Genomic DNA, 17,216 nt, shown 5'->3' with positions numbered 1-17,216 from the left:
TTCTCTCAATAGTTTCAAATGTTCATACTCTATCACAGCAGGAAGCCTGAGTAATCAAAGCAAGATTTCTGTAAATTTTTTAAAATGTCAGCTATTGTATTAAAATGAACCTAAGATTTTTTTTAAAAGAGAAGGGAAAAAAAAAAAAAAAAGAAATGTCAACAAACAGACAAACTTATAAGGACCACATCTATAATACCAGAACATTTCTGGCACTTATCACATGCTTAAAAACATGTGTTTTGGTATCGTTCTTCACCAAACATTTTTGGAGTATAAAATGTTTCTCCTATTTTTTTGACCTCTTAAGATTCTGTTGCTATTTTACCTCCACCTGTCCTCAGAATCTTTGTAAAGCTGGATTGTTTTTGTTTATAATATGTCCTTCCTGCCTAAAAATGTTTAGTTTATTTCTCTCTTTCTAGCTTTGTCGTATCTACGAAAATTAACCTTTCTTGTCTCCTTGGTGTTTGATATTTTCTTATCTACTCATCCCCTCATTAATACAAGATCATTTTAAGCAGCACCTCCTAACAAATTCTTTCCATGGCACTGCTTCAGAAATAGGAGCTTTTTAAAATAAAAACATTAACAAAGGTGATCTATGTTTACATCGCATATAAATATCCCATGTGCTTCCATGAAACCATTCCTTTTTCTTCCAAAAGTAGGTTTTTAGTTAAAATGGAAATCAACACTCTCCTTTATACTCCAGATGGTCCAATCTCATGATAAACAGGTACAGCCAATAGCCCCATATGAAAGACTTCATGTAAATATAATTTTATATAAAATAAGACTATATTATTCTATATTAAAGCACTTATTTAAAGAAACACTGTAATAAATCTACTATGTAACCTATACCAACTAGAATTAAAACTCAGATTTTTTCCTCAACTTATAGATCAGAAAACAAAATAACCAGTTTTTTTTAATTAGCATTTTATTCACTTCAAAATTACGAGAAAAAAATATGTATAGTTGGCTTCTTTTATCACTTGGTCCTGCATACTTTTCATCTTTCTAAGAGCCACACAAATTTAATTCCATGTACATATAGATTATGTAAAACCACCTACCATACTCAATTAACAGAAGGAAAATAAATCATAAGGTTTATACCGAGATTTAAAACAAAAACTCTTTAGGATAAAGAACATCATGTTTCAACTACATCTATTCCACATTAATATATGCTAGCTGCTTTGTATCCTAAGGCAGTGCTTCCTAACAGGGGAGACTTTGCCTGCCCAGCCCTCCCCAGGAGACAGGCTGCAATGACATTTTTGGTGGTTAACAACTGTGGGGAACAAGAATGGGGGGGATGCCACTGGCATTTAGCAGGTAAAGGCCAGGGAAGCTGCTAAAAACCCTATAATGCACAGCATGGCCCCTCACAACAAGGCTCAAATGGTCTGAGAGACTGTCCAATGTGAAAACAAGACTAAAGGAAAAGGAGCGGCAGACAAGGATTATCTGTGAGTCACTGTTTATCAGCACCCTCCCAACCCTGCCAGACCCACCTACCTTGGACGCCTGGGGCGTGGAAATCACATGGACCGTGCTGGGTTTGACGCCATTCGCCTTGGGCCGCTTGTAGAGGGCAAATCTACTTTTCCTCCGTCCTCTATCGCCATTGGGTAAAGCACCATTGTACCTAGAAACAGAAGAAAGAGTTCATCTATCTGCAGATTTTTCAAATTTTAAACATAAAAGTTAGAGGGACTAAGGGAAAGACAGGAATGGTCATAAAGGAATTGCCCACTAAACACTCCACAAAGGGAAAGGGCTGCAACACAGACTCTGGTTGTAATGAAATTCACATCACCTCCAGGAATTTAATTTAAGAGTGATGTACAAGTACTTATAGGTTTCCTATTTTATAAAGTCAGACTCTTCAAATCTTTTTGGAAAGAGGCAGAGTATAAATAAGCAAATGAGTATTCTGCAGAGGCCATATTAGGGCTGGCTCAATTCAACTAGCACCATTCTAATAGACCCCAGAGATACGCTTGAGAAATATTTTTAAACGAACTAGTTAGAAAATAGCATACTAATTAAACCGCATCTCTCATTTTCAAACCAAGTTAATGTTATCTGCAGGATCTTTATTTATAAGACAACCAATTTAGTTACTTGTTTTCTTAAAAGTTCTGAATCCTCCACATTCATTCCCATTTCTGCTTGAACCCTACACTGTCAGATTAGCAAAAAACAGCTTGCAGAAATTAAATGTATTTTTTGTTAGCAAAAATTAGTTTGTAAAACATATTCATGAGTTTTAGTCCACAAATTGTCAAATAACTTCAAAGTCATATAGAAAGCATATAATATCCTTAAGCAGATTTCCTGCATTTAGCTAGTATCAATGCTTAAAAGAAATTGAGGATCACAGTTAGAATTTCAATTTTCAATTGTATTTTCTAACTCTGGATTAATCAGCACCTGTATGTTCTCAATGATGGCCCACACTGCTACATTAACACAGCTATTCTCTGCTTCCACCTTGGCAGAAGCTCTTTTCAAGAAACTAAAAGGAGGAACATTTAAAATTTACACAGATTTGTAAGATAGCTGCAAGGCTCCCCCAAAAACACCAAGGTTTGGAGACAGCAGGTCTGGTGGTTTGTTCCCATCCTGCAGACTCCTGGGCCTTCTCCACTTTTCCAACTACATCCAGAAGGGAGTGGCTGGATGGAGGAAGCAGGGGCATAAAGCCCACTGGGGAACAGAAGTTGGAACGAAGGGGCTTTGTGTGTCTGTTTCACCAGTCAACTCATAGCTACAATCTGACAATTATCACTGTAAGTTATTCTCACTGTCATTTTAATGTTTCCATTTCCTGCACAAAGGAATGTCAGCTATATGAAAGTGTCTCTAGAATAAAAAGATAATTTATTTCAAGTCTTATTCCTCTCATTTTTCTCAGGCAAGATCAGAATCGTGTACATAATTTTCTTAAACGTATTTGTGATGACCACTATAAAATATCCATGAGACAACAACCATTACAAACCCACTGTTTTAATAAATTTCCATGTCACTTAAATCAAGATGAACATTCTATATTAAAGGAAGCATCTGTGAACCAATTAAAGTCAGGACTGTAAACAACTTAGAGGAACATTTCCACTACTGTGGTCTACACATAATTAGTATAAGATCTGGCAAGGCTTGCTACGCCCTTCACTTCTACCCAGCTCTGTGTGTATGGCAGGCACACCTGACAGCAATAATGTGACTGAGAATGAACCTGTATGGTAGATTTACCTGAATGTGTGTTCAGAGTTCCAAGCTAAGGTATCTGAGAGTGGCCAACCCAGAGAGTTATTCCTTATCTATGAGGAACACTTGAGCACCCATCCAGTCCCGTGGAATGCAGGCTCTACAGGATATCAAGGCCCTTTGTTTTGGATTAAGTGAAGGCTGGCAAGTGGCAGTTGTTAGGGGGAGGGCGATAAGTGAAAATGCTATGTCAACTGCATGCCTTTTGTATGCAGTTGTGGTTCTCCTGCTCAACCCACCGCCACTGGACTCTCTCCCCTGTATATAAGCCACCAACAAAACCCCATGTCTCATCTGCTAACTCTAGGTCTCTTCTTCAGCCTCTTGAATCCGCTGGCATCCCCACTGGAGTTGATAGGGGTCTGGCACAACTATGCACTGCATCTTTCTTAACTATAGGCTCCAGGTCAATAGGTCTTAGCCTCATAAGAGGACAGCAGATGCTCGTTTGGCTATCTGATCACAGCTATACTCCCTTCTCTCGGGTCTATTCCTTAACTCGAAAGGCCAACCCCAGCACCACGTCTGAATGAAATGGCCATGCCAACATCTTCCCCACCACTCTGGGGCTGATTGGCCAGAGGCTGACATCTGGCCCAACCTTTCCAATGACATTCTAATTTTGGAAAATAAAAAATTGGGACAGGGAGACAGCCATCCATTCTCAGTTGCTGGCCAGAGCTGTAACTGCTGTGGGGATGTCACAGTGTTATAGGGCTGAAAAAGCAGTCAAAGTGAAAAAAAAAAGCAGATGAACAGAGACAAGCAACAAAAAGCAATGGAAAGAGGATCCTTAAAGGTTTCTATTAGCCCAGATGTACTCCAGCTCTTCCTGACAAAATTCCTTTAGCTTTGGCTAACTTAATTTGATTTCTGCTACTAACAACCCAGAAGCTGTATGTAAAACGAAGGGAGGAAAAGAAAACAGAAGTGTCAACCTTAACACATGCAGAAACATTTTAATTTAAATTGCCTAAGCATAGAGGCACAGATATTGCAGGTTAAGCAAATAATAAGCCAGTCTACTTACAGACTGCCTACTTACTTAATACATCTAGATGAAAAATCCTATTGGAAATAATTAAAGTAGCAGTGGAAAAACTAGTGTCACCATGAGACAAGTTTCTAATTAGGTTAAGCTACATGGTCATTCATTCAATATTTATAATGCAAAGTATTAGAGCTACAGTGATGAATATCAGCTTCCCTGCCTTCACAGGGTTCTCTTCTCAGAAGGAGAGAAAGGCACAGTAACAAATACGATAAATATACATGTAACAAGATGCACTTATAGCACTGAGCGCATGAGAGGACACATTAGAGAAGGCTTCATGGTGGAAGCACTGTTTGAACTGTGGAAATCTTGGCAGTCACAACGGCTCACACCTGTAATCCCAGCACTTTAGAAGGCCAAGGTGAGTGCATCGCTTGAGCCCAGGAGTTCAAAATCAGCCTGGGCAACATGTTGAAACCCCCCCTCCACAGAAAATACAAAAATTAGTCTGGCATGGTGCCATACATCTGTAGTCATGGCTACTCGGGCAGCTGAGGTGGGAAGATCACTTGAGCCAGGCAAGTGGAGACTGCAGTTAGCCAAGATCATACACCACTGCACTCCGGCCTGGGTGAGAGAGCAAGACTGACAAAAAAGAAAAAGAAAGAGAGAAAGAAATCTAGGAAGTTTAAATGGAAAGTGAAGGGCTGATACAATGTGCAAGGCAAGGAGGACTACAGGCAGTTCAGCACTGTGGAGAGAATGAAGTTCAAATGGAGACAGCAGTGGGAAAGAAGGGTAAAAGGTAGGCAGGAGCCCGATTTTAACGGCCTGATTGTATCAGTCCATTCTCACACTGCTATAAAGAACTACCTGTGAAGAAAAGAGGTTTAATTGACTCACCGTGCCACAGGCTTAACAGGAAGCACAACTGGGAAACCTCAGGAAACTTGCAATCATGGCAGAAGGCAAAGGGGAAAAAAGCACCTTCTTCTCATGGCAGCAGGAGAGAGGTCAAGAAGGGAAAAGTGCCACACACTTTTAAACCATCAGATCTTGTAAGAACTCATTCATTATCATGAGAACAGCAAGGAGGAAATCCGCACACCCCCATCCAATCACCTCCTACCAGACCTCTCCTCCTCTGATACACGGGAATTATAATTCGAGATTTGGGTGGGGACACGGAGCTAAACCCTATCACTGGTACTCCCTAAGTGCTATGGCTTTTCACCCTAAGGCGAATGGAAAGTCTGGTAAGATTTACGCAAATGGCTAACATGATTGGAAATATAAAGTAATCACGTGCAGTGGCACAGTGCAGGAGGAAATGGAAGGGATTAGAGGCAAGAGCAGACCAGATTAGAGGCAAGATGATCAGACAGCAGAACCACCATAGTCATGGAGAGCTTTATGCAGTGGGTTGGATGGCAACCTTAAACAGACATGTCCAAGGCCAGGGTCAGTGGCTCATGCCTGTAATCTGGCACTTTGGGAGGCCAAGATAGGTGGATCACTTCAGGTCAGGAGTTCAAGATCAGCCTGGCCAACATGGTGAAACCCTGTCTCTACTAAAAATACAAAAAATTAGCTGGGCATGGTGGCGTGTCCTAGCTACCAGGGAGGCAGGGGCAGAAGAATGGCTTGAACCTGGGGGCAGAGGTTGCAGTGACCCAAGATCGCACCATTGCGCTCCACCTGGGTGATTGAGCGAGACTCTGTCTAAAACAACAACAACAACAACAACGAAAACAACAACAACAACAACAAAGGTACGTCCGTGTCCTGGAACCTGTGAATGTGACCTTTTGGAAAACGGGTGTTTGCAGATGTGATTAAATCCAGGATCTCGAGATGCCATAATCCTGGATTACTGACAGGTCCTAAATCGAACGGCAAGTGATTTTGTAAGAGATACACAGGGATAGAGAGGAGACAACCATATGAGGACGGAAGCAGAGACTGGGGTGATACCACCACAAGCCAAGGAACATTTGGAGCCCCAGAAGCTGGAAGCGCCAAGGAAAGATTCTCCCCTTAAGAGCCTTCAGGGGCAGCAGGGCCCTGCAGACACCTTGATTTCAGACTTGTGCCCTCTAGAACTGTACGAGAATAAACATCTGTTTTCGTTACCAAGTTTGTGGTAATCTGTGACGCCACCCACAGGAAACTATAAAAGCCTAAACCAAAGCAAGGATGGTGGAGATGAACTGAAGGATTAGAGACAAATTTAGAGTTGTTTTCAATATGAACTGAACATCAGAATCACATGGGAAATCTTACAAAAATATGAACACCTACAACCCAAGAGATTCTGGTTCAATAAGCCTGGGATGAGGCTCCAGGTCTGCATTTTTGCTAAGCTCCCCAAGTGATACTTACACAAAGCTCCCCAAGTGATGCAGCCACAGGTAAAAACCCCTAGCTTTAAAGACAAAGTTCACAGTAACTAGTAACCTGTTTGAATGCACAGGATTAGGGATAGATCGAGGGAACATCATATAGCCTTCTGGCTTGACCAGAGTGATAGCATCGTTACAAATAGGAATAGGAATTACAGAGACATCCAGGTCAGGCATGGAGGAGGCAACTGAAGTTAGGTGTGGAGCTCCAGAGACTTTACAACCCTGGGGCCTTCACCATGCAGCGGTAGTTAAAGTCATGAGAATAAATGAGGCTACTCAAGAACAAGGTGCAGAATAAGGAGGCAAGGAAGGCATGGACAGAGTCTGAGAAATAAACTATTTAAGGAAACAGCCCCTTCTTTGTCACAAGCAAAAGAACCAGGAACAGGAGAAAGTTATATCACCAAAGACCAAAGAATTTCAATAGCGTTTAATCAGGTAAGAGGTCAGTTAAGAGAAAGAAAATGCACAACCATGATTTGGAAAAGAATGAGTCACTGGTGGCCTCACCCATCTTCAAAACAAAGCAAAAACAAGCAAATGCCTCCAACCCTAAGCTTCACTATGAGCCTCCACTCCGATTTCCATTTTCTCCTCAGAAAGCCAAGAATCTCGAAAAGTGCCCACATCATTATTCTGCTTCCAATATTTGCTGGCTTTTCAGTCTACTATTTCAATCTTTTCCCCCAGATCCAAAAGTACATTTAATCATTCATCATACACCCAGCACACCATCCAACCTCCCCTCCTTAAAGTCTCCCAGCAGCTCTTCTATCAAGGAACCCAGTGTGACAGATTAAAAGGGCTTCTTCTCTCACTAAGAGGTGGACTCTAATTCCCTTCTCCCTAAATCTGGGCTGGCTCTACTGGCTTTCTTACCAACGAGATGCAGAGGAAGTGATGTTCTGAGACTTCCAAAGGCCAGTGTGAAAAGCCAACTACCCTGGGACCGCCATGCTGGGAAGGCCACATGCAGGCACTCTGGTCAGCAGTCCCAGCAGAGCCCACCCTTCCATCCACCCTGCTAAGGCAGCAGACATGAGTGAAGACATCATAGACACTCCAGACCAGCTGATGACCACCAGGTAATCTCAGCCAATACCACATGGGGCAAAATTGTCCAAACTCCTGACCCACAGAACTGTGCATTACGTAACATGTTTTAACCCACTAAGTTTGGGGTAGCTGGTTATACAGTAATAGGTTTCTGAAACAGGAAGACCCAAACCCTTCCCACAGTCATCTCTCTCCCTATTTCACTAACTCTGTGTTGGTCCCCAATCTATTTTTTTTTTTTTTTTTTTGAGACAAAGTCTCTTCTGTCACCTAGGTTGAAGTACAGTGGCACGATCTTGGCTCACTAAAACCTCCATCTCCTGAGTTCAAGTGATTCTCATGCCTCAGCCTCCTGGGTAACAGGGATTACAGACATGCACCACCACACCCAGCTATTTTGGGTATTTTTAATAGAGACAGGGTTTTGCCATGTTGGCCAGGCTAGTTTTGAACTCCTGACCTCAAGTGATCTGCCCACCTCAGCCTCTCAAAGTGCTAAGATTACAGGTATGTGCCCCTGTGCCCAGCTGGTCCCCAATCTATTTTAAGTGGAACACTGTCCTCTGCTCTTCAAAACTATCACCAAATCTTCCCTGCCCATTCCAACCCCCTAGGGAATGTGAGTTCTAAAAAAGTGAGGCCTTCTGTATCTTTGGCACCTTGCACAGTGTACCAGGGAAACATGGTAAGCACTGAAAACCTACAGGCTGGCTGCCTGATGAGAGGGCCATTATCTTAGTATGTTTTGTGCTGCTGTAACAGAATACCTGAGACTGGGTAATTTATAAAGAATAGAGATTTCTCCCTTACAGTTCTGGAGACTGGGAAGTCCAAGATCAGGGGGCCTGCATCTGGAGCGGCCCACTTGGCCTCCACCAATATTTCATCCCATGGTGGAAATGGAAGGGCAAGAGAGCAGGTGTGCGAGAGAGAGCAAGAAAATGAACTCATCCTTTTATCAGGAACCCACTCCTGACATAACGGCATTAATCCATTCACAAGGGTGCAGCCCTCATGACCTAATCACCTCTTATAGGCCCTGCCTCTCAACACTGTTGCACTGGGAATTAAGTTTCCAACACATGAACTTTGGGGGGCACATTCAAACCATACCAACCATCTTTAATATAGAATAGATTCCAAACATAAAGATGAAATTCTGCTTACAAAGGCAAAAAGTCACTGTCCCGTGAAGGAAGGTCAGAATGTTCCCTGGTCTGGCAAGCTTTTCAGCCAGTAAGTTTGTAGAAATAAAATGTCCAAGTGCTGCTGCCACGCCTGTTTCAGCTGTTGCAACAGAGGTATTTCAATTCAAACCCATAAGACCCTTTCAGGCTTCACTTTTTTTTTTTTTTTTTAAATTCTGGAGACTTAAAAACATTTATTTAATAAATGTGTGATGAAAATTTAACTCTTCATATATTCAGAACAAATGGTTGGTCTTTATAGTAAAGGTATTTGAAGGATGCAAAGAGTAATGAAAATGCTGTGTAAGAAACTTTACCAAGTAATAAAGGGTTTTTCTGATTTATAGTTTAGAGTTCACATATTAATGGGAATCGGTAACATTTGCTGTATACTTACTATGTGCCAAGAAACTCTGTGAAGGAGGCATTATTACTCCTAGTGGGCAGAAAAAAGGCTCAGAATGGCTGAAACACACATGAACTTACAGAGTTAGGAAAGGTCAAGCAGAAAAAGGCTGCATCAGTTTTGTCTTATTCCAAACTTCATACACTTTCCAGTAGACAACACTGACAGTTTTTAAATTCAAAACATTTATTGGCATACGACACAAAGATGGAGTCTTAAAAAGATACCTGCCACCTAAAAATGTATTTGTCAACAAGAATTTTCTATGGGAAACCAGAGCAAGAAGAGGGGTGCCAGGTGCTCCTAGTCACACTTTGGAGACATCACAGTTTATCCTAACTAGCCTGAACTCTTACAGCGACATCCACATGGGATGGAAAAGATGTGGACTCCAGAAGGGGAGGTCACATTAGCATCACATGATCACACTCTGGAGGTGGTCAGTTTTTCATTACAGGCTAAAGGCTCTGCCTTCCTTCCAAAGCAACTGCTCTGTCACTTGCACCAACAAATCATCAGCAACTCCTGTAATCAAAGTAGACTGTACCCTGCAGATGAACAGGACGTGACACTGGAGACAGACTCAAAGGCAGGGCACACAGTCTCTGATAAACCCCTGCAATGTGGCACCAGTCTTGAGGTAGCTCACACTAATTCACTGTATAAATGCACTATTCCAACTGTGTTTAAGAAAATGCCCATATGCCAATAAGTGCCTGACATTGGTTTCATGAAATTATAGTCCCAACCCCTTTTATATTCAACCTATCATATATGCATGAACTTCCCCTGGCCCAATGGACTATAAAGCCTAGAAATGGAACAATGTTTATTTCTCTATGCTTAGGAAACGCTGCATATGGGAGGAGGCAGAGCAAGATGGCAGAATAAAAGGCTCCAGCCACTGTCCCCCTCACAAGGACACCAAGTTAACAACTATCTACACAGAAAAAAACACCTTCATGAGAACCAAAAATCAGGCAAGCACTCACAGTACTTGGTTTTAACTTCATGATCACTGAAAGAGGCTCTGGAAGAGACCGAAGAAACAGTCCTGAGCCATCAATGCCACCCTGTCCGCACCCCACGCAGCAGCAGCAGCCTAGTGCTTTGAGCTTCTCTGGGAGCTGAGGAGGGAGAGCACAGCAATGGTGAGACATTGAACTCAGTGCTGTTCTGTTAGATCAGAAAGGAAAGCCGGACCAAACTCAGGTGACGCCCATCCATGGAGGGAGCATTTAAACCTGCTCTGGCCAATCACTCATCCCAGTGGTCTGAAGTTGAGTCCGCGCAAACCTCACCACCAAGGAATAGAGTGCTCTGTGTCTCCATGTAAACTTGAAAGGCAGCTGAGGCCAGAAGGACTGCAACTCTTAGCTGAGTCCTAGTGATGAACTAGGTGCAGAGACAGTGGGCTTGCAAAGGGGAGGGGGACACCAGCTGAAACAGCCAAGGGAGTGCTGCCATCACCCTTCCCCTAACCTCAGGCTGAACAGCCTGTGGCTCCAAAAGAGACCCTTTCTTTCTGCCCAAATGAAGAGAGGAGAGGCAAGAGTAGGGAGGACTCTGTCTTGCATCTTGGAAACCAGCTGAGTCATGGCAGGTCAGGCATCAGTCAGTCATTAGGCCCTGTTCCTAGCCCTAGCTCCAGATGACATTTCTAGATATGACTTGGGCAAGAAGGGAACCTGCTGCCTTGAAGAGAAGGGCCAAGTCCTGGCAGCCTTCATCACCTGCTAACTGAAGACCCCTTGAATCCTGAATAACCAGCAGCAATGTGCAGCTACTACATCAAGGACCTTGGTGGCTTCTGGTGAGACTTGCTGGCTTCTGTTGAAACTCAGCACATTCTCAGCTGTGGTAGCTGTGGGGCAAACCTGCTTCTGCTTGAGAAAGGCAGTGGGAAAAGGAAAGGGCACTCTGCCTTGCACCTTAGGTACCAGCACAGCCACAAGGTGGGTAGAGCACCAAGCGGGATCCTGGGGTCCCTGATTCTAGGACTTGACTCCTGGACGCCATTTCTTGACCTTTCCTGGACTAGAGGGGAGCCCACTGCCCTGAGGGTGAGTACCAGGCCAGGCAGCATTCACAACAAGCTGACTTAAGAGACTCTAGGCTATAAGGAAACACTGGCAGTAGCCTGGCAGTACTCCTCATGGCCTAGGGTGGCAGTGGCTACAGAGTGAGGCTTCTCTGCCTTTGGAAAGGGGAGGGAAGAACTGCATCTTCCAGTCTGAGGGCCAAGTCAGCCAAAAGAAAACAGAACGCTGGGTAGACTTCTAAAGTTTTCGACCCTAGTCCCTGACTTCAGGATGGCACTTTCAGACCCACCCAGGGCCTGGGGGACCTCACTGCTCAAAGGGAAGGACACAGGTCTGGCTGGCTTTGCCACCTGCTGATTATAGAGCCCCAGAGCCTTGAGTGAACATAGGCAGTTGCCAGGCCTGCCTGGCAACATAGTTACAGCAGGCCTTGGGCTAGACCCATTGCTGTGCTGGCTTCAGGTCTGACCTGGTGCAGTCACAGTGGTGGTGGCCACAGGGGTGCTAGGGTCACTCCAACCCCAGCTTTAGGTGGCTCAGAACAGAGAAGGAGACTCTGTATGTCTGGAGAAAGTATGGGAAGAGAACAAGAGTCTCTGCCTGGCAATCCAGAGAACTCACTCTGATTCAGTATCTCCATGAGTCTCCAAGAACCACAGCATTACTGGGCTTGAGGTGTCCCTAAAACTGACATAGCTTAGATCACAACACCTAAGCCCTTTCCAATATCTAGCAAGCCATTCCAAAAAGGAGGGCTACAAATAAGCCCAGAAGGTGAAGACTACAATATGTACCTAAGTCTTGAATGCCCAGACACCAAAGAACATCTGCTAGCATTAACACCACCAAGGAAAACATGACCTCAACAAATGAACTAAATAAGGCACCAGGTACCAAACTTAGAGAAACAATATATGTGACCTTTCACACAGAGAATTCAAAATAGCTGTTTTTGAGGAAACCCAAAGAAATTCAAGATAACACAGAAAAGAATTCCAAATTCTACCAGACAAATTTAACAAAGAGATTTAAATAATCAAAAAGAATCTAGCAGAAATTCTGGAGCTGAAAAAGTGCAATTGGAGTACTGAAGAATGCATCAAAGTCCTTTAATAGCAGAATGGATCAAGCAGAAAAATCTGTGAGCCTAAGGACAGGCTATTTGAAAATACACAGAGGAGACGAAAGAAAAAAGAATAAAAAACAAAGAAGCATGCCTACAAGATCTTGGAAACAGCCTCAAGGGGCAAATCTAAAGAGTTATTGGTCTTAAAAAGAAGCTACAGAGAGAGACAGGAATAGAAAGTTTATTCAAAGGGTAGTAACAGAGAACTTCCCAAATTTAAGGAAAGATATCAATATCCAACTACAAGAAGAGATTACATAGCGCCAAGCAGATTTAACCCAAAGAAGACTATCTCAAGGTATTTAATAATCAAACTCCCAAAGGTAAAGAACAAAGAAAGAATCCTAAAAGCAGCAAAATAATAATAATAATAATAATCATCATCATCACATACAATGGAGCTCCAATATGTCTGGCAACAGACTTTTCAGTGGAAACCTTAGAGGCCAGAAGAGAGTAACATGACATGGATAAAGCACTGAAGGAAAACACTTTTACCCTGGAATAATGTATTCAGAAAAAAAAAAAAATCTTCAAACATGAAGAATAAAGACTTTCCCAGACAAACAAAAGCTGAGAAATTTCATCAATACCAGACCCCTCCTACAAGAAATGCTAAAGGAAGTACTTCAATCAGAAGCAAAAGAACATTAATGAGCAACAGATAATCACCTGAAGGTTCAAAACTCACAACTAACAGTAAGTACACAGAAAAACACAGAATATTGTAAAACTGTAACTATGGTGTGTAAACTACTTTTATCCTAAGTATATGAACCAATCAAGAATAGTAACTACAGCAACGTTTCAAGAAAGTACAGTAAGATATAAACAGAACAAAACGTTAAAAAGTGGCTGGGGGGTGGCAAAGTTAAAGCATAGCATTTTTCTTAGTTTTATTTTTGTTTGTTTATGCAAATAGTGTTAAGTTGTTACTGGGTTAAAATAATGGGATACAAGACCGTATTTGCAAGCCTCATGTTATCCTCAAATCAAAAAACATAGAATGGATACCCAAAAAATAAAAAGAAACTAAATCATCCCACCAGAGAAAATCACCTTCACTGGAGGAAAACAAGAAGAAAGAAGAGAAGACCATGTAACAACCACAAAACAAATAACAAATGGTAGAAGTCCTTAATAATAATGGGAGTTTAGCCTATTTACATTTAATGTAAAGACCCCACTGATCTGTTGCCTACAAGAAACGCACTTCACCTATAGAGATACATATAGACTGACAATAAAGGAATGCAAAAAGATATTCCATGCCAATGGAAACCAAAAAAGAGCAGGAGTCGCCATACTTGGACAAAACAGATTTCAAGAAAGAAGGTATTAGAAGAGACAGAGACAGTCACTATATAATTATAAAGGGGCCAACTCAGCAAGAGGATATAACAATTTTAAATTGGAGCAGCCAGATATATCAAGAAAATAATATTAGAGCTAAACAGAGAGACAGGCCCCCATGCAATAATAACTGGAGACTTCATACCCCACTTTCAATAGTGAACAGGTCTTCCAAACAGAAAATCAACAAAGAAACATTGCACTTCATCTGAACTACAGAAAAAAAAAATAGATCTAATAGATATTTAAAAAACATTCATCCAAGAGCTGCAGAATACACATTCTTTTCCTCATCACATGAATCATTCTCAAGGACAGACCACATTATATGGTCTGTCCAAGCTGATATTAAGTTACATATGAACTTGAAGACAGGCAACTTGAAAACAAGTGTTAAACAAGTCTTAAAACATCAAAAAAAATTGAAATATGAAGCATCTTCTCTGATCACAATGGAATAAGACAAGAAATTAATAAAAAGAGAAATTTTGGAAACTGTGAGAATACATGTAAATTAAACAATATGCTACCGAATGACCAGTGGGTACATGAAGAACTTAAGAAGGAAACTAAAAAGTTTCCTGAAACAAATGATGATGGAAACACAACATAACAAAACCTATCAGATACAGCAAAGTAGTACTAACACGGAAGTTTATAGCTGCTAAGTGCCTACATCAAAAGAGAAAAAATTCAAATGAACAATCTAACGATGCATGTTAAAGAACGAGAAAAGCAAGAGCAAGCCAAACCCAAAATCAGTAGAAGAAATAATAAAGATCAGAAAATAAAATTGAAATGAAAGAAATAATACATCAATGAAACAAAAAGTTGTTTTAAAAAAAAAAAAAAAAAATTGACAAACATTTAGCCACATTAACTATGAGAAAAGAGACAAGGCCCAAATAAATAAAATCAGAAAGGAAAAAGAAGATATTACAACTGATACTACTGCAGAAATCCAAAGGATCATTAGTGGCTCCTATGAGCAACTATATGCCAATAAATTAGAAAATCTAGAAGAAATGGAAAATTTCCTAGATACACACAACCTACAAAGATTGAACCAGGAAGAAATCCAAAACCTAAACAGCCCAATAACAAGTAAGATCAAAGATGTAATAAGAAGTCTCCCAGTAAAGAAAAGCCCAGAACCTGGTGACTTAACTGCTAAATTATACCAAGAATTTAAAGAATAACTAATACCAATCCTACTCAAACTATTCCAAAAAATACAGGAAGGAATACTTTTTAAATGTATTCCATGAGGCCAGTATTACGAAGACATGTCAAAAAAAGAAAACTACATGTCAATATCTCTGGTGAATATTGATGCAAAAATCTACAACAAAATAATACCAAACCTAATACATTAATACATTAGAAAGATCATTCATTATGACCCAGTAGGATTTATTCCTAGGATGCAAGGATGGTTTAACATAAACAAATAAATCAATGTGATACACTGTACCAACACAATGAAGGATAAGAACCATATGATCACTTCAATTAATGCTTACAAAGCATCTGATAAAATTCAACATCCCTTCATGATAAAAGCACTCAAAAAACTAGGTATAGAAGTAACACGCCTCAACACAATAAAAGCCACATATGACAGACCCACAGCTAGTATCAAACTGAATGGGGAAAAGCTGAAAGCCTTTCCTCGAAGATCTGGAACACAACAAGGATGCCTACCATCACCACCATTACTCAACGTAGTACTGGAGGTCCTAGCTAGAGCAATCAGACAAGATATAAAGGGCATCCAAACTGGAAAGGAAGAAATCAAGCTATCCTTGTTTGCAGATAATATAATCTTATATTTGGAAAAATGTAAAAACTCTACAAGAAAACTGTTAGAATTGATCAACAAATTCAGTAAAGTTGCAGAATACAAAACCAACATACAAAAGTCAGTAGTATTTCTATTTGCCAATGCTGAACAATGTGAAAAAGAAATTTTAAAAGTAATTCCATTTACAATAGCCACATATAAAATAAAATACCTAGGAATTAACCATTGAAGTGAAAGATCACTATAATGAAAACTATAAAACACTGAAGAGCACATCAAAAAATGAAAAGACATTCCATGTTCATGGATTGGAAAAATCAATATTGTTAAAATGTCCATACTACCCAAAGCAATCTACAGATTCAATGAAATCCCTATCGAAATACCAGTAACATCCTTCACAGACACAGAAAAAAAATCCCTAAAATGTATATGGAATCACAAATGACCCACAATAGCCAAAGCTATCCTAAGCAAAAAGAATAAAACTGGAGGAATCACATTAACGACTTAAAATTACACTAAAGCACTACAGTAACCAAAACAGCATAGTACTGGCATAAAAATAGACACGTACACCAATGGCACAGAATAGAGAACCCAGAAACAAATCCACACACCTACAGTGAACTCATTTTTAACAAAGGTGCCAAGAACATACATGAGGGAAAAGTCTCTTCAATAAACAGTGCTGTGAAAACTGGATATCCATATGCTGAAGAATGAAACTAGATCAGGATCTCTCACCATATACAAAAATCAAAATGTATTAAACTTAAATCTAAGATCTCAAACTATGAAATTACTACAAGCAAACACTGGGGAGAATCTCCAGGACACCAGCCTGGTCAAAAATTCCTTGAATAATACCCCACAACAAAAATGGACAACCATTTGTCACATCAAGTTAAAAAGTCTCTGCACAGCAAAGAATACAATCAATAAAGAGAAATCCCACAGAATGGGAGTGAATATTTAAAACTACCCATTTGACAGGTAATTAATAACCAGAATATATAAGGAGCTCATACAACTTTATAGAAAAAAATAATCAAATCATGGGCTAAAGATTTAAACACACATTTCTCAAAGAAAGACATATAAATGACAAACAGGTGCTCAACATAACTGATCATCAGAGAAATACAAATAAAAACTACAATGAGATATCATCTCACCCCAGTTCAAACGGCTTTTATCCAAAAGACACAATAATAAATGCAAGCAAGGACATAGAGAAAAGGGAACCCTTGTATACTGTTGGTGGGAATGTAAATTAGTACAACTACTATAAGAACAGTTTGGCGTTTCCTCAAAAAAACTAAAAATTGAGCTACCATATGACTTGGCAATCTCACTGCTAAGTATATATCAAAAAGAAAGGAAATCTGTGTATCAAAGAGATAGCTGCACTCTTGTTTGCTGCAGCACTGTTTACAGGAGCTAAGATTTAGAAGCGACCTAAGTACCCATCAACATATGAATGGATAAAGAAAATGTGGTACATATATGCAATGGACTACTATGCAGCCATAAAAGGACATAAGATCCAGTT

The 17,216-nt window shown here is 40.5% G+C and overlaps 1 protein-coding gene across 3 annotated transcripts in view; it reads right to left on the bottom strand.

The window, feature by feature from the left end:
* Positions 1-17,216, bottom strand: part of PELI2 (pellino E3 ubiquitin protein ligase family member 2) — a 180,790-nt gene that overhangs the window by 118,975 nt on the left and 44,599 nt on the right. For 2 of the 3 annotated variants that reach the window (XM_032251153.1, XM_032251155.1), the window contains exon 2: positions 1,531-1,660. In XM_032251153.1, the coding sequence (XP_032107044.1) occupies positions 1,531-1,660 (130 nt within the window). Of the gene's footprint in view, positions 1-1,530; positions 1,661-3,800; positions 4,727-17,216 lie in introns of those variants that run through there. The other variant, XM_032251154.1, reaches the window with a different exon arrangement.

This window comes from Sapajus apella, unplaced genomic scaffold (genome assembly GCF_009761245.1).
Source record: "Sapajus apella isolate SASKATOON/1434 unplaced genomic scaffold, GSC_monkey_1.0 scaffold74, whole genome shotgun sequence".
In the NCBI taxonomy this organism is placed as follows: Eukaryota; Metazoa; Chordata; class Mammalia; order Primates; family Cebidae; genus Sapajus; species Sapajus apella.
This window is presented reverse-complemented; position numbering and strand designations above follow the sequence as displayed.